This window comes from Peromyscus californicus, unplaced genomic scaffold (assembly GCF_007827085.1).
Source record: "Peromyscus californicus insignis strain IS unplaced genomic scaffold, ASM782708v3 Scaffold_17__1_contigs__length_78620276, whole genome shotgun sequence".
Lineage (NCBI taxonomy): Eukaryota > Metazoa > Chordata > Mammalia > Rodentia > Cricetidae > Peromyscus > Peromyscus californicus.
Genome location: NW_026294469.1, coordinates 53024839 through 53043046, shown reverse-complemented (window position 1 = coordinate 53043046; position 18208 = coordinate 53024839). Strand labels below are relative to the sequence as shown.

General features: G+C 43.2%; 1 protein-coding gene across 2 annotated transcripts; it reads left to right on the top strand.

Annotated features, from left to right (window-relative positions):
• Nucleotides 1-54: 54 nt before the first annotated feature.
• On the top strand, nt 55-17062 carry Nars1 (asparaginyl-tRNA synthetase 1). Of its 2 annotated transcripts, none has more exons than XM_052742319.1 (15): nt 55-188; nt 1207-1289; nt 4346-4411; nt 4521-4613; nt 4701-4790; nt 6070-6148; nt 7142-7212; nt 8409-8495; nt 10466-10687; nt 10788-10987; nt 11395-11530; nt 12428-12541; nt 14442-14573; nt 14903-15034; nt 15985-17062. In XM_052742319.1, the coding sequence occupies exons 1-15, from the start codon at nt 146-148 to the stop codon at nt 16114-16116; spliced, it is 1680 nt and encodes a 559-aa protein (XP_052598279.1). In that variant the 5' UTR covers nt 55-145; the 3' UTR covers nt 16117-17062. The 2 variants fall into 2 exon arrangements, with proteins under 2 accessions (XP_052598279.1, XP_052598280.1); XM_052742320.1 differs by having other exon boundaries at nt 61-188; nt 1210-1289.
• Nucleotides 17063-18208: the final 1146 nt, after the last annotated feature.

Here is an 18208-nt window from a genome sequence, read left to right as displayed (position 1 = left end):
TTGCCCACCTCCGGTAGCCAATGGGTGCCCGACGTTCCGCTGACTCATATCCGCGACGCCTGCTCTAGGTGGTATGATGCAACGCCTCAGTCAAGGAAGCCTGTGCACGCTGGGGTGACCAGGCGGCGGTGGGGGTGCAGAGTCGATGTCCTCGGAGGTGATCAGGGCGACCGCAGGGATGGTACTAGGTGAGTGAGGCCCGGCTTGTGGTCCGGTACGGAAATGTTCCGGCTGAGTTCCCGAACTCCCTTTAGTGCTTGGCGCAGCGTGGCTGCACTCCCAGATATTTGGGGGATTCTGGCCCTTCGCACCAGACCCTCAGACCTGGGCCACCTGGGCACCGGACTCGGTGGCCCAGGTCCGGTTCTGATTCAGCCCTGTGGGTCCCTCGGCCACCGCCTCTCTGGCCCTGCCCTGCTGCGAAAGTCTCGTGATTCCGCCGAGACTGGGGCTCTGCAAGGCGTTCCGACCTGGTGAAACCTTCAAATAGGCAGTTTCTCCAGCTGATCTTCTGGGAAAGATTTAAGACTTTTAATTATTTTTGGCACAGCCTCATTTTTTTTTTTTCTGCTGAGATTTGCAGCAGTAAAAAATAGAGGTTTTAGACACCGAGTTGATGTCACAACTAGACTTAGCAGTTGTGAGGCCCTCTGCGGATTAACCTCAGAGTTTTGAGTTTGTTTTGGAAAGCAGAGGGAACGACGTTTTCATTTGCTGTCTGTGCACTGTTTACTGGGCTGCCTGATTCACATCTTGTTCTCTTTCATTCTCAGTACGTACAGCCCTGTAAGATGTCTGTTGGTTTCCTTGTTTTATAGATAAAGAATAAGCACAGGAAGGTGAAATAAATTCTCCCCAGGTCACTCTGGCTTTTCAGGTGCAGCATCTAATCAAGATAGGATGAATTTTAAAGCTCCGGCTTTATTGTTTGTACGGTCAAGTAAAGAGAAGGGCTAACAGATTAAAACGATGAAAAAGTTCACTTAGAAAAGTCAGATTTATAATTCATTGTGTTAGGAGGTGGGATAGTATTAAAAAGGGAGATTTGAAAAAATAATACCTTGATTTCTTTTGGACCATGGGAATTTTTACGGATCAGATGCTTTTTCAGTTTCCAAAGATAGAAAATGGATAAAGCAGCCGCATTGTAAAGTGACTGAGAGTTAGTGGTGAATGATGAGTAACTTTTCATCTTTTAAAAAACAGCAGAGCTGTATGTCTCTGATCGAGAAGGAAATGATGCAACGGGAGATGGAACCAAGGAGAAACCATTTAAAACAGGCCTGAAGGTAACCTCATTAGGGCAACCGCTCCACGTTTAGTAATGGCTGTTGGTGATGAATGACTTGTCAAGAATTACATTTCATTCATCCTTTAAAAAGAAAATACTGCCTTTGTTCATGGGGTGGGGGAGCGCAGTATTTGTGTGCCTCTGCATAGATATGGAACCCCAAGATAACCCGAGCCATTTGTTCTGTCCCACCCCCCCCCCCCCCACCCCCACCCCCATGTGAATGCTGGGTACCAAACTCAAACCCAGGTCGTCATGCCTAGTGGCAGTCACCTTTACCACTGAGCCATCTCCCCAGCCCAATAGTTTTATTTCAGATGCTAGCGTTTGAAAAGAATCTCCCAAAAGGGAAAGTAGAGGGTGTGTACAACATGTTGATTTAATAGTGTTAGATCAAAGCCCAAACTTCTTTTTGAACATTTAAAGCTGGTACTTTCCTTTTCTCCAAGGTTTTCATCTCTGGACTTTTTCTCTCTAATTCGTCAGATTGTCTGTTTTTCAGCTCTTGTAACAGTAAAAGTTACCTCTGAATCACACTGAACTCATGCCTGGTTGAGTCTAAAGAGAGATCTCTTGATGTATTTATTTATCATGGTACAGAGATCATCTTGACCTTGAGACTCAAAAGACTTGACATATCAGCAACCTATCCATGGACCACTTCTCAAAGCAGACTCGTGACCCTGAAAGTTGAAGACAAAAATGCCACGATGTACTGTTGTTTCGGGGCCTAGGAGCATCCTGTGAGGTTAGCTCATTCTGAGTGGACTGTTACACTTGTCTCAGGAGTTCTTCAGCTCACAACTAACTCCATCAGGTTAAGGTGTGGTCCAAAGTGTCCCCACCACGCTATTTTTCACTGACAGACCTGTTGAGCCAGAATGTTGGAATTTAGCTACCCTCTAAGTGGGGAGGTTAGATGTTTCCTCTTTGGAAGAGCAAGACCCTGACACTCCTCTTTTTATGCATCTGTATCTGGCCATCTCTTGTTTTTATAGATGCCTGATAATATCAGTCATCAAATCTTCTTAACCTGGAAGTGTTTTCTCTTTAGGTCAGGCCAGGTCATACTTTAATATGTCATGCCAGGGTCTTGTTTTTTAACTTTTAAGAGGGAAGTCTTTTTCAATTGAGACGTCTCCTGTGACTTTCCAAAACCAAGAACACTTTAGGTGACCTCCGAAGAGGAATGTTGCAGTTCCAGGGTATGCCCTTCTGTTATGGAATGATAGGCTCTTTTCATCCTGACATAAAAAAGTGAATATCAGTGTACACACAGTCAGGAAAGAAGCGAATTCCGAGGGCTCTGCAGATGCAACTGTGTGTTAATGAGAGGTAGAGAGTCCTTACAAAAAAATGTAGGCCGCCACAGTGATCCTTCCCACTATGCTCTGATGGGGCCATGGTTGACCATGCAGTCCATCATTGATGTGGTACGAGACTATAATCCTATGATAATTCACTGTGAAGCTCTTGCTGTTTTTAGAAGCTTCGCACATCCCTCGCTGCTGTATAGCCGGCAGCGAGGTGGACTAAGTCACACCAGAAGGTTAAGGTTTCTGTTGCCCCTGGTTTTGGAACAGTGAAGGAAAAAAAGGTGACAAATAGTAGAAGTGGGAGGTAAACTCGCAAGCTAGCTCCTCGGGTCTTGGGGGTTGGGTGGTTTAGAATGTGGGGGAGGAGGATGAAGGAGTTATGGAGTGCTCAGTGTGTCTTCTGGGAATGGGTGGAGATTTTCCAGGCATTTGAGCATTCCTCCTTTTGTTCTTTTTATGTATGTGGGGGACGTTGTCATTTAGTATGCACGGGGGGGGGGGGGGGGGGGGGGGGGGGGGGGGGCGAGTCTTAACTAATCCTAAATAACTGTTGTTAATGTCTCCTCCCAGGCCTAGCTGTTTATACACCCAGTGACTGTCCTTTGTAACTTTATGGCCCCTAGCCTTTCGCTGAAGAATGGGACCAGACAGTTGAGGACATGTGACTCAAAGAGCAGCCGGAGCAGGACAGCTCAATAGACCTAATGGGGGCTAAACAGGCAGAGACTAGACGCTTGGTAGGATCCCCGAGGTCAGGTTTTATAAACTTGAGATTTTATCTCCAGAGAGAAGACATTTCTTTTCCTTTTTGATGTAGTCACTGGAAATTTTTCGGACAGTGCTTGAGGTTCCTAAGATACGGCTCTTTACCTTGAGCCTATAATTCCAGCACTTGGAGAGTAAAGGTAGGAGGATCAGGAGTTCAAGGTCACCCTCAGCACTCAGCAAGGTCAAGACTGGTCTGAGCTAGAGACCCTGTTCAAAATTAGTTTTGGGGGGCCATTGAGATGACTCAGTGGGTAAAGGTGACTCTGCCAGGCTTGACAGCCTGAGTTCAGTCCCTGGGACCCACATGTTGGAAAGAGGGAGCTGAATTCTCCTAATTGTCTTCTGACCACCACCACCACCACCACCACCACCACCACCCCACACACACATACATACACACTAAATTAGTAAAAACATAACAAGCATTTTTTAAATTCATTTTTTATATTAACTTAAAACACAAGTGAAATACAGTAATGACTAATATACCAATATTGGTGAGAAAAGAATATATAGCCTCCTAAGAATTTTTCAAATTAAATGGAGCTTAGCCTTCTTTGTAACTTGGCTGGTATTCTGTTGAAAGAGTTTCAGACCTGCCTGTCTTAGGTCCTTCCTTTGATATTTTACAGGTCACTAGCCTTTCAGATATTGTTTGCGAAGGGGTTTTTTGCCCTCTGCTGCCTCTTGCTGGCATGGCTGTGTTTGTCCCTGTGTCCGGTTGACCCTGCTTTCACGGGAGGCCGCTTACTGTGTGCATGAACTGGTTGGGGTTTTCTGTAGTGTGACCTGGATGTTCTTAGAGTCAGCTCCTTCTGAAGAAGGTTCAGCCAGTCATCCTGTTGCCTGTTGGGTCTTGATACTTTTCTAGGCTCCTGGTCATACTCAGATTCATAATCCAGGTGTGGCTTTGGTTACTAAGCTTTGTATAATATTAACGAAATCTTTTCTCTCTCTCCCTCTCCCCAAGGCTTTGATGACAGTTGGAAAAGAGCCATTTCCCACCATTTATGTGGATTCACAAAAGGAAAACGAGGTAGGGTGTGCCAACACCTTTTGGGATCATGTTTTGTGAATGATAAGTTTTTCTGTGCACATAGAGGTGTTGAAGATGATACATATCTTTATGCTCTGTCCCTCTCTAGCGGTGGGATGTCATTTCTAAGTCACAGATGAAGAACATTAAAAAGATGTGGCACAGGGAACAGATGAAGAATGATTCTCGGGAGAAGAAAGAGGTGACTAATGAATTGGCCACTGTGCACATTTTTATAGTTAACTACACCCAAAACTATGTTTACTAATTGCATTGTTTTTAAAATCAGGCAGAAGATAACTTACGAAGAGAAAAGAACCTGGAGGAAGCAAAGAAAATTATCATTAAAAATGACCCGAGCCTGCCGGAGCCGGCATGTGTAAGTGTCTGTCATTTCTGGTGCTGTGGGTGTGGCTGTATCCGAGATGCTTCTGTGTTTGCAAGGCATACTCATCTTTTGTTCTAATGGTTTTGTCTTTCTTTTGGGGGGAATAGAGACACAGTGTTCTGAGTGCTGAGGTTGGCTTTTAGAAGTTCATTTTGTTGCTGGAGTTAGAAATTGTGTGATGAGTAGATTCTGCTCTGACTGATGGGCATCAGATGTGGAGTACCACCTGGCTTTGCTGGGTAGTTTGAGGCAAATGATTTTGCCTTCTGTGGTATCAGTTTCCTCACCCAAAAGTGGAAAGGTTGAAATCTGTGATTTTTGTAAGTTTTACAAATACATAAGAAGCATTTATGATTCTTTGAAAGAAAGTTGCCCCTGCTTTTTTTGTGGAACCCACATAGATGGCTGACCCAGAAGTGAGTTGGCTTGGCTCCATTAATGTTCTCGCTGGCTAAGTGTCTGTCACCTTCTACTACTTCCACGCACCACCCAGTTCCTCTTTGCATTTTCCTCTCTGTCTTAGTTTCCTGGTGTGTGAGTGTGCAGAGCGACTTGAGAGGCTGTGGGGGACAGGCACATCGCTTGTGACAAACTGAATTCATTTATTAACTGATTTTCTTCAATAGTTTCTGAAACAGTTTTAGGTATCTCTCATTGTCAATTTTACACTAATAGAAAAGGACTTCTTGCCGGGCGGTGGTGGTGGCACACGCCTTTAATCCCAGCACTCAGGAGGCAGAGATAGGCGGATCTCTGTGCGTTCAAGGCCAGCCTGGGCTACAGAACGAGTTCCAAAACAGGCACCAAAACTACACAGAGAAACCCTGTCTCGAAAAAACCAAAAAAAAAGAAAAGGACTTCTTTTTTTAAATCCAGCATAGTAAGGTATTTGATTCTGAACACGCAAAATGACAGCCCACAATTTTGTATTTGTGATTTTTTTTTTTTTTTTTTTTTTTTGGTTTTGGTTTTTTATTAATTGTTGTGGTGGGGGTGTTTTTTGTTTGATTGGTTTGTTGGTTTGGGTTTTTTTGTTGTTGTTGTTTCTTTTTTGACAAAGGTCTTCCTATATATCCCTTGCTGGCTTAGAATTCATAAAAATCCACCTAGCTTTGCTTTGTAAGTGCTGGGATCAAATGTATCTACTAGCACACCCAGCAGTGATTGTTTTTAACACTTTACTACAATCTATGTATCTATGTAATAATAGTGAAAATGTTGCTATGTCATAAATGACATGATTCAGATAGTTGTCATTTAAATTCGACAGGTAAAGATTTGTGCATTAGAAGGATATAGAGGCCAAAGAGTGAAGGTGTTTGGCTGGGTCCACAGGTTACGTAGGCAAGGTGAGTGGGGTAGTTTTTCTTTCCCTCTTTTCAATCTTAAATAAACCTGGTCTTAGATGAAGAACGACATAAAAACATTTCTCCGGGTTTGTTTGGGTTTTTGGTATACTGTCCTTTTAAATGATGTAGTAATTTATAGCTTAGATTTGTTCCCATGTAATATGACTATGAAAGTTTGAACATTATTTAGATATTACTTGAACTGTTAGTAATCACAGTGATCAGAGATGTATAATAAGTACATCATCCTCAAATTGAAATTTAATTATTTAATGAGAAACAAGGTTTGTGTTATAAGGACAGACCCTGCCTGAAATGGAATGTGATCACAGATGTGTGAGTGTGTGTGTGTCTGTTTTAATCTTATTTTTTAGGTTAGTATTCTAGTTGGTTTCCCACCCCCTCCCGTGCGTTGTGTGTGAATCCATGTTTGAATGTGTGTGGCACACATATGTTTGGACATGTATGTGGAGGCCTGAGATTGATATCTAAAACTATCTAGGATCTCTCTTCCATCATGTGTGTTTGAGGCAGGGTCTCTCACTCAAACCAGAGCTCACCTATACAGCTGGTCTAGCTAACCAGCTTGCTCGGAGACTCACTGTCTCTTCTAAGGAGACTGAGATTACGGGGGAAGAAGTACCACACCCACCTGGCGTGGTATTTACGTGGGGTCTGGGATCTGAAATCTCCTCACACTTAAAGGCAAGAACTTTAACCACATACTGTCTCCTCAGCCCAGCATCTTAGTTTTGATTTTTATAATTGACTTCATCCTGACCTTTTTTCTGGACTGACTTGCTGTCCCACAATAGTGTGGATCTTGCGGATCATGTATGGTTAGAACATAAAGTGCACAGAGACCAGGCTTGGGGGCGGAGGTCAAAGGAAGAGGGCCTGGAGAGGTCTGAACTTCGATGACTGACCTTGGGGCTGCTTTTACGTGGGAGGATTATGAGGTACCAGGGCTGAATTTTTGTCTCTCATTTCTAGGAAAGAATTTGATGTTTCTGGTGTTGCGAGATGGTACGGGCTATCTTCAATGTGTCCTGTCAGATGACTTGGTAAGTTTTTATCTTACATATGACTGAAAGATTGTGTTGAATAGGGTCCATTATTGTAAGTTAGAGAATTTTAAATTTAAATTTTTACTGTATTAACATGGATACCCATGTCAAAACCATCGTGTATCATAAATGTAAAGAATTCTGATTACACTTTAGCAAAGCTAGAGAGAAGGTTTTTTGCTATGAAAAATTTCTGAAATAAGAAAACAGAACAGTGTAGAGAGTCTGTGGCCTGGCCTGAGTGACCACCAGTTTATGGAGGGTCCTGGCTTTTTCCCTGGATGTCATATTCTTAACAGGGACCCCTTGTGGCTCATTATCTTTCTTGCTGCTCCCAGTTTATTTGTGGGAGGAAAACCCGGAAGTTCTGGGGCGTCTCCCATTAGGAGCTTGGTTAATTCCTGCCATGGTGTCACTAATGTGCTTCCGGCTGCGCTGTCTGGTAACGGAAGTTGGGGCTGATGGTGTTCGATTTTTGTTTGTTTGTTTGTTTTTGTCCCTCACGTGACTACTTCATGTGCAGAGCTCTATTCTGGGTATGTCAAGAGGCACATGATGCTCATTTGTCTTTGTGATTAGTAGCTTTAGGTGTAAGCAGCCTTGTCCCACGGTTGTCAGATTGCCCATCACTTTTCTCCTGATGACTTCGGCATGTGCTGGTCATCATAGTGTAGAGGGTCTCTGTCCGTGTTAGTCAGGTGAACTGTGTGGGTGTGAAATGGGACCAGTGTCTTCTATGCTTATGTATTCATGGCATGGAAAGGGACTTAAATATGTTTTTATCTAGCCATCTGTTACTGAATGATAGCACCACAGTCTAAGAAATACATCAGTAAGCTATCTCATTGAGCACTATCAGGGTGTATTTTGCTATGATATCGGTAGGTAACATGAGTTACCTAGTAGGGAACAGGTACCGCTCCGTTGCTAATAGAAACATTATGTGGTGCATGGATACATTGATACTACTGCCTCCTCCAAAAATAGTGCTTGTGTGCTCTCTCTCTCTCTCTCTCTCTCTCTCTCTCTCTCTCTCTTTCTCTCTCTCTCTCTCTCTCTCTCTCTCTCTTTCTGTCTTAATCCTGACTTCATAAATACTTGACCAAAGAACTTGTTTGTGAATAATTCCCTTAACTGCATTAGAATATTGAGTATCAGCATATAGCCTAGTGTGACCTTTGACATCTTTGCAGTGCCAGTGTTACAATGGAGTGGTGTTGTCCACGGAGAGCAGTGTGGCAGTGTACGGAACCTTAAACCTAACTCCCAAGGGCAAGCAGGTGAGTGAGGCGAACTCAGGGAGTGAAGCAATGGGTATTTATTTACTAGTTTGTTTTCCAATGTCTTTATTGGTGCCTTTGGTGTTTGGCATATAAATACACAAGTGTGAAGTACTGTAGTGTCCTTTTCCAGTAAAATATGTATGCTAACATTTTCGTCTTAGTCTGCTTTTTGTAGCTGTAACAGAGTCTCATGGACTGGGAAATTTATGAAAAAAAAAAAAAAAAAAGGAAAATTTCCTGTAGTTCTGGAGGTTGGGGAGTCCCACGATAGAGGGGCTACTTCTGGTGACAGCTTTCTTGCTGTGACATCCCACTACTGAATACATCAAGGCTAAAGAATGCATTCAGTAGATTGGGGTGGGGCTGAACTGGCTTGTGTGTGTGACAAATCTGGTCTCGTGATCACTAGCAGTTTACTCACCTCTGAGGTACTGATGGAGCTCATTCACAGGGTCTCCGACCTGAACACCTGCCCTTGCTGCTGCACTAGCAAGTAAACGTCAGTGTGACTTTGAGAGGGAGCAGGACTCACAATCAAATCAAAATAATGTCGTGGCCCACATCCTTTTTGATTCCAGCACACAGAGGCAGATCGATTTCTGTGAATTTGAAGTCAGTGTACTCTACATAGTGAATTCCAGGACAGCCAGAGCTACATAGTGAGACCCTGCCTCAAAAAAACAAAAAGGAACTTAGCTTTTCAACTTCATTCCTTCCTAATCCTCCGGGTTAGTTGTGGAGCCACTTTGCTGTGGGTATGGAGATAACTTCAGTGAGGTAGGAATAAAAACTAAAAGCTTGCGCACTCAGAATTTCAGAAAACACTGGTCTAAACTGAAACCCTTTGAACAGGAATTGGTAGTTTGTTTTAAAAAAGAAAGCAGAAAGAAAGAGAAAAAAATGAACATAAGGATATATTTGTGCTTTAACTAAGGACAGATAACCCATTCTACTAACAGTTACCTGTCAGTAATTACAATTCGAATAACGACTGTCGTAATTGTTGCCTAGGAAAGAAACCTACAAATGTAGCATATTAACCACAAGAGGGAGCAAAGACTCCTGGTCTCAGAGTTCATGGAAAAGCCTGCCCTGTCATAGAAAGGAGTGTCTGAGTGAAGTTCGCCGAGCTGTCCTTGAAGTGATGTAATTGCAAATGGAGTGGTTGTCATGGTGTTCCTTGCTGTCCAGTGTCTGGCAACAAGATAATTACATGTTCCGTGAGCTGAGGCTTTTAGGAGGAATTACTGTGTGGAGTCAGTAGGGGAAATTTTGATTATCTTTTTCCAAGTAGACAAATAGATAAGCGGCTTTTAGTAAAACTTTGCCATTTAAATTTAAGACTTTATTTTTTATTACTTCAGTTATGTATATGTGTGTGTTGGTGTGTGCTGTGTGCACACGAGTGCAGACTCCCTCGGAAGCCAGAGGTGTCAGACCCTCTGCAGTTGGAGTTAAGGGTGGTCGGGAGCCACTCCATAGGTGCTGGGAACTGGACTCAGTTCTGGAAGGGCAGTGTGCACTCTTAGCCGCTGAACTAGCTCTTAAGCTCCACATTGAAGTTTTGGAATATGAATAAGTGTGTTGACTAACTGTTTGGGCAAATGCTAGGGAAATAAACCATGATGCTAATAGTTGTAAGTGATTACTCCAGGTTCTGGATTTAGAGGTGATTTAATTCTTAGTATGTGTCTTGTTTATAAAGTGTGTGTGTGTGTGTGTGTGTGTGTGTGTGTGTGTGTGTGTGTGTGTGTCTGTCTGTCTGTCTGTCTGTGTGTTTACATGGAAAGAAGTAAATGTAAAATTTTAACATTGAATTACTTGGTCTCTAATTTTGGAGGCTGAAACTACTAACGATGTTCTTAAAATAACCTTACTGAAAATTTGGGCAGAAGATCTTCAGTACTGTCAGTTTAGTGTCTGTCCTCACTTCCTCTGCTTTTCCCCTCTGCTTTTTAAAACCACAGGCTCCAGGAGGCCATGAGCTGAGCTGTGACTTCTGGGAACTGGTGGGGCTGGCCCCAGCTGGAGGGGCTGACAACCTGATCAATGAGGAGTCTGATGTAGATGTCCAGCTCAACAACCGGCACATGATGATCCGAGGAGAGAACATGTCCAAAATCTTGAAAGCACGCTCCATGATCACCAGGTGCTTTCGGGATCACTTCTTCGACAGGGGGTACTGTGAAGTAAGTGCCTGTTACAGGTCATCTTTTGCAAGTGATTCCCTGTGCTGTTTGGAGGAGGGACGGCCACAGCAGACCTGTTTGCTCTTTCTCACCCTCACAGGTTACCACGCCGACACTGGTGCAGACGCAGGTGGAAGGGGGGGCCACACTCTTCAAGCTCGACTATTTTGGGGAAGAAGCCTTTTTGACCCAGTCTTCCCAGTTGTACCTGGAGACCTGCCTTCCGGCCCTGGGGGATGTTTTCTGTATTGCCCAGTCATACAGGGCCGAACAGTCGAGAACACGGAGGCACCTGGCTGAGTATGAAATTGTCCTACCTAAGCAGCGCTTCGGGCTGGGGATGAAGTTCAGCTGATAGAGTGAATGCTTAGCCTATATAAGGCACTGGGTTCTGTCCACAGCACCACGTAAAAGTAGTGGGCATGGTTACATGGTTACATGCCAGTAATCCCAGTTGGGAGGTGGAGGCAAGAGAATCAAGTTCAAGGCCAGCCTGGGCTATAAGACCCTGCCTAAGAAGCAAGAAAAGGCAGCTGGCTCCTTAAGCCACAGCCAAAGTCCGTTCTCTGATTTTTCCTTGACCAGTCAGTGAGGGTTGTGAGAGCAGGGCATTGGTTCCTTTCTGGACAGCTCCCCCAGGTCCAGACCTTTGCTGGAGAGAACGTCGTCTAAAAGAAGAGCTGTGCTCAGCTGTGTCTCTTCTTCAGATTCACTCACGTGGAAGCCGAGTGTCCCTTCCTGACCTTTGAGGACCTCCTGAACCGCTTAGAGGACCTCGTGTGTGACGTGGTGGACAGAGTCTTAAAGTCACCAGTGGCAAGCATCGTGTATGACCTCAACCCGGTAGGTGCAGTGTGTTCTCGAAGTGCAAGGATTCCAGTCTTGATAGAGGACAGAGTCACTCTCAGTTTGTGTAGGTTTGCTGAGCTGAAATAATAGGTAATGTTTTGAAGACCTAAACTTAATAATTGCCAGTAACTGTATTTTAGCTTATAGAAGAGACGGTCAGTAAGTACTTCTTCCTCTCTTTCATATTAATGATCTGGAGGACTGGTTTTGGGGGGTTTTTTGTTTGTTTGTTTTATCGAGACAGGGTTTCTCTGTGTAGTTTTGGTGCCTGTCCTGGATCTCACTCTGTAGACCAGGCTGGCCTCGAACTCACAGAGATCTGACTGCCTCTGCCTCCCGAGTGCTGGGATTAAAGGCGTGCTCCACCACCGCCTCGCTCTGTTTTCTTTTTTTAAAAGAATTTATTATTCTGTATATGTTTATGGTGTGTGGGGGCCGGCTCATACCATGACATGATGTGGAAGGCAGGGAACAGCTCTGTGGAGTTGGTTCTCTGCTTCCACCTTTTCCTTGGTTCCTCGGGGCAGACCCCAGTTATCAAGCTTACCTGGCAAAGGCTTTACCTGCTGAGCTGTCTCCAGTGTCGACTCCTATTCCCTACTTGCACTTTTATTTTATGTACATGGGTGTTTTGCCTGCTTGTATGTCTGAGCACCACATGCATGTAGTGCATCTGGAAGCCAGACGAGGATGTTGGAACTTCTGGAACTAGAGTCATAGGTGGTCGTGAGCTGCCTTGTGGGTGCTAGGAATCACACCCGGTCCTCTGGAAGAGCAGCCCATATTTTAACCACTGGAGCCATCTCTCCAGCCCCCCTTTTTGTTTCTTAATAGACATTTTAGTCTGGGTGCTTTCCTTTATACACAGTTTTTTTCTCCTTTTTACTCTAGAACTTTAAACCCCCTAAACGGCCTTTCAGACGGATGAACTATTCAGATGCTATCGAGTGGCTGAGGGAGCATGATGTAAAGAAAGAAGATGGAACGCTCTATGAATTTGGAGACGTATGTAGCCCTTTCGTGTTGCTTTGGAGGGTGTTATGTGCTTAATAAGGTTGTTGATGGTGTTCCTTGATGTTGGGTGCTTCGACTGGTCCTCAAGTCAACAGTAATAGCAGAAACTACCTCTTAGAGTATCTGGATTCATGATAAAGTGAATTTTAGAACACTGTCCTTTTTGTGCAATTCTAAAACATTAGCGTTCCTTCTTTCACACAGCATCCTTTTCCTCTTATGTGATCCTTCATTGGCCAACTCATTCTCGAGCCTCCCTGGCTAGGAGCCGAGCATGCATTGGGAGTGTAGTTATAACTGATTCAGACCTGTGTATTTCACTATTCCTAGCACACTGGTGTGTGTGTGTGTGTGTGTGTGTGTGTGTGTGTGTGTGTGTGTGTGTGTGTGTGTGTGTGTGTTTACAGGTGAGATGTGTGTACCTACTACTTGGCAGTTTGGCTTGGGATTAAGAAGGAATTTATATTGAGAACAAACAGCATACCAGGGCTCCACACATTGCTCTTGCTGTCTTGTAAATTCATTTTATGAGGTATAGAGTAATTTTGAACTCAAGTTTGAAGTACTTTATTTTCCCTAGTACTTAGTGTGTTTGAGTGGAACAGTGACCAGCTGTAGAGCCCAGATGTCCCAGTCCCCCAGGTGGGCTTCTCTCTCAGCCTGCTGTGTGACTGAAGGCTAGTGACCCAGATGTTCCTCATGTCTACCTTGAAGTGACATCCTCTTCTACCAGATGAAGTGGGAAGGGCCCGTGGCACAGGAAGCCCTTGGTGCATGCCAGTGTATATCATGTGTTTCTGCCATCCCACAGCATGAGGGCTCTAGAGCTAGGGACTAGTTTGCAGGTGTGTATTCACCTGACACAGAACCCCCAGTGTGGGAGGCAGGTGCAGGCTGAGAGATCAGGTGGTTCCCCATGCACCCTTGTCTCACATACATGAGGGCATAGGGCTTCAGGGACCAGAGCCAGTGAGAGCCCAGTTCCGTTTCAGCTCTTAAATCAATGAGTCTTGTCCAGTTCTCAGTCAGTTTTTCCTGGGACAGGAGTTTTCCGTCTTGGTTTGAATGTGGTTTCCTGAAGGATGTTTGGGAGAGGGACTGCTTCACTTGGGTTGTCACCGTCTAATACTTCTTGACTGTTGTTGCAGGTATGGTAGGTAGCACCGAAACTTGATGTCGGGTGTTTATTTTATGACTGTTTGTACCATTGAATGAGTGATTTTTGTGACAGGAAAGGAGTGCAGGTAACAGTTTAAAGATGCGTGTCATCAGTATTCTACAGATCAGTGGTGTCCTGGAGCATACACTGATGGTCTTCTGCTCTGGCGACTAAGTGGGCCATACTCACTTGACAGCTTGGATCTGGCCACTGACCAAGATACCAAGCAGTACCTTTTTACTTACTTACTTACTTACTTGTTTGTTTGTTTATTTATTTATTTATGTGTACGGTGTTATGCCTGTATGTATTCCTTCATGCCAGAAGAGGGCACCAGATCTCAGTATAGATGGTTGGGAGCCACCATGTGTTGCTGGGAATTGAACTCTGGACCTTTCCAGTGCTCTTAACCTCTGGGCCATCTCTCTAGCCCAACTGAACAGTATCTTGTCACAGCTGAGAGATGTCTGGGCAGTGGGGTCATTTGCTAGCAGCACTCAGTACCTTTCCTGGGCTGTGTTAAAAGAAGCAGGTCTTCCTACAGTTCACTTGATAGCCTTGGTAGGTTTTATTCCTTTTGAAAAGAAATTGTTCCTATATGCATGTCTGAGGGTTTTAGGTCTCTATGCGTTCTCTACTGTGCTGTAGGAGCATAGCAAGGGCTGACTGATGGCTGAAGAGCTGCTTTCTGTTTGCAGTTTTAAATGTTAATGAAATCTGGTTTAACCTCAGGATATTCCCGAAGCTCCTGAGAGACTGATGACAGACACCATTAATGAACCAATCCTGCTGTGTCGGTTTCCTGTGGAGATCAAGTCCTTCTATATGCAGCGATGTCCTGAGGATCCTCGACTTACTGAATCTGTCAGTTTATGATTCTATGAGTATTAGAAAATTTGCTCTTTTAAGGGACTGGGTGGGAACTGTCATTTGGGATGAGATATATATAGCTCATGGCAAGTATTTCATAAATCTAGAATAACAGTAATTAAAGTAAAAAAAGTTTACTTCCCTGATCAGGGTTGACATTTCTGATAAAGAATTTGAGTAATACTTGAATTTTGCATAGTCATGGGGCTTCCTTTCAAGTTAGGAGCTTAATTGTAGTTTTCCTTAAAGCCTTGCAGTCATGTCTGATAGACTGGCAGTAATTGTGATGGTTTTTTATTTGCTTTTGGACTTACTATTTAAAGGTGGATGTGTTGATGCCCAATGTTGGTGAGATTGTGGGTGGCTCCATGCGTACTTGGGATAGTGAAGAAATTCTAGAAGGCTATAAAAGGGAAGGAATTGACCCTGCTCCTTATTACTGGTACACAGATCAGGTAAGAACAATTGTTTAAACTTCTTCAAGTCTTTTCACTGTGATACTTTTGGCATACATTGAAGTGTATTGTATTGTATTGCGTTGGAGGCCAGAATCCCAGGTAGTCCATGAGTATTCAGGCGAGCTGTGTTTGCTTCATTGTAGCGTTTGGATATTGCCCTTTTTTGTTGTTTTGGTTGGTTGGTTGGTTGGGTTTTTTTGGTTTTTCGAGACAGGGTTTCTCTGTGTAGTTTTGGTGCCTGTCCTGCATCTCACTCTGTAGACCAGACTGGCCTTGAACTCAGAGAGATCCACTTGGTTCTGCCTCCCGAGTGCTGGGATCAAAGGTGTGCACTACCATTGCCCGGCAGGATATGCCGTTTTTGTCTTTAGCCAAGTTATAAGTCAGTTTCATTACTAAAGTTCTTTATCCACTGCAGGTTGTTTTTGTTTTTTTGATGTGTGTGGGTGTTTTGTGCACATGTATGCTTCACATGCAGTGCCCCCGAGGCCAGGAGAAGACTTCAGCTCTTCTGGAGCTGCCATTACAGTTAGTAGTGAGCTACCATGTGGGTGCTGGAATTTGAACCCAGGCCCTCTGGGAAAACATCCAGTACTCTTAACTGCTAAGCTACCTTACCTTGCTAGCCCCTGCTGCAGTTTTCAAATACATTATTAGGTCCTACCGATATCTAATACTATTCTTCATTCTCCTCTGATAAATCAGGGTAATTAGTTTGAAAGGTGGAAATCATCTCTTCCTTTTAGGGTGGCTCTACATCCCTGATGTATTTTTGTACTGAGCTATCCTCTCTGCATGGTTTATAAAGGCATGTGGATTTGAATTATTACTCCAGTGAGTTAACCGTTACATTGTGGAAGTTAGCTCATTGTAGTAATTTAAGCATGATTGGTTATAGTTTTAAAGTAAGCATACATTCTTTCTCTTTCTTCTCATTTATTTAACAGAGAAAATATGGTACATGTCCTCATGGAGGCTATGGCTTGGGCTTGGAAAGATTCCTAAGTTGGATTCTGAACAGGTATCACATCCGAGATGTGTGCTTGTACCCTCGATTCGTCCAGCGCTGCAGGCCATAACCAAGTGCCCCTGGAGCACCAAGGAAGGGAAAATGTTTATGAAAAGATAAGACTGCCTCTGCAAAAGAACAAAAATCCAAAACCATCCCTTGACTTCCTGTTGGGTGTAGTAGCTTTTTTCTGTCTTCATGTTTTTTCTTCCCATTATCATAAAAAGCAGTAGGTGTGACTTGAACATCAAGTGACATCAATGTCCCTTTAATAAAAATACTCATTTCAAAATTTTGAGAAAATACATGGCATGTCACTCTTTAGTTGGGAAGACATTTTATTGTACTGTAGGGTACAATCACTATATTAAACCATATATGATTATATAGTTTTTAATTATGGTCTGATATTCCATCAACTTTATATTTTTGTCCTTTTAAATGTCACTGGAATTATTTAATTTATTATATACATGTTATAGCAAACATCTAAAGGAGAAATTGGCCATATGACTTAAAAATCTAGGATAGTACAACAGTTGTAGATACTGGAATTGAATACATAGTCCTTTACATTTGCTATTCTTTTCTAAATCCACACAGTGCTTCTGATTCTGAGGGGTATGAATTGATAGAGAAAAATTTATAAAGGGGATTTGGGTTAAAATTTGCATTAACGTGATTTGGATGATGGGTTGTTTAAATGATTCCGATAACTCCTCAGTCTTAAGTTTAAGAGTAGGGTGCAGGCTAAGCTTCTCTCTTCTGAAGTAATTCTGAGTAATAAAAAGTAATACGCTCCAAAAGGATTTACACCTGGAATCTTAGCCGCCCTAGGTAGCTAAGTCACGCCTGTGACATCCGTGGGTGGGCACCATCTGCCCGGCCTGGCAGGCTCCCAGCAGGTTTATGGATGGCCACAGTGCACGGTTGATTCGGTCCTCTCCCAATGCATGCCATGTGTTCTGATGGGCTGTGTTCCCACCAATCAATAAACGAACACTTGTCAAACCGCTTCTCTGCCTTGTTTTCTCAAAGCTGAACATCTCCTTCTCACAGTTGATACCTTAGGCGGTTTTTAATCTATTTTCCATGATTATTAGATACTGAATTTAGTATTAGTAGAGTTACATGATAGTAAAAATATGAGTTTTTAAAATTAGATGCTTGGGTCCTAGTTACAACTGGTTTTGCTCTCTTTTGTTGTTAGTTTTAAATCCATTAAATTTTCTCCTGTTTTTCAAGGAAGTAAAATGACAGGTGGAAATGAGGCATTTGTGATCGAGAACCTGGAAGAATGTCAGTAAGCTGTACTTAGCTTCAGTTTAGCAGGTGATGAAAATTTAGGGGACGAGGTTAGGCTCAGTTAGCTTGAATTTTGATTGTATAAATAGGTTGATAGCTAAAATACTAAAACAGAGTTAGGTGAGGTAAGGGCGGCAGGTTATGGAGGCCTGGGACCGAGGAACAGTATGACCACAAACCCCGTTTATGGGTACTTCATTTCTCTCATTGTGTAACTTGCTCTGTCCTAAGGATCACAAATGCCATCCCTCCTCCTGTTCAAGGACCAGCTTGCAGACACTCTGGTTCTAGCTCTGCTCTCCCCACTAGGCTCCCATCTCGTGACCTTCCTTTCAGAAGCCTGTTGATGTTCACATCAGAAGCTTCTTTCCGTAATAGACCTGCTCAGAGAAGTGAGATGCTAATACTGTAGCAATTTGGATTACAAATAATGCCCAATTTAGGATAGTTCCATGTTTGACATTATGCAGTCATATGAAAGATTAGCCTAGAAAGCATTCTGCTTTTCATCTTTAATAGTCAACAAATTTTAGGTGTTAAATACTTTATAATATGCCATATGTTAGAGGATTTTGCCTGGCTGTTAGCTCAGTGCTCTGAGTATGTTTAAAGTAGGCTAGGCCACACACTGATATTATAGAAAGTGTAGAAAGTGTACTTTTTACCTGTGGTATTTTCAGCTTATGCTAGGATTATGTGGAATATGCCAAGAAGCACCTTGACTTCTCAGTTTCCCTTAAATGTCCTTCAACCATTTTTAGTGATTCAAATTCTCTTCATCTCCTTCCCACCGTGTTGTGTGTAGCAATTCCTAAAAGTATCTTTTTAAATATAGAGATTAATTCAGTTCTCTCATG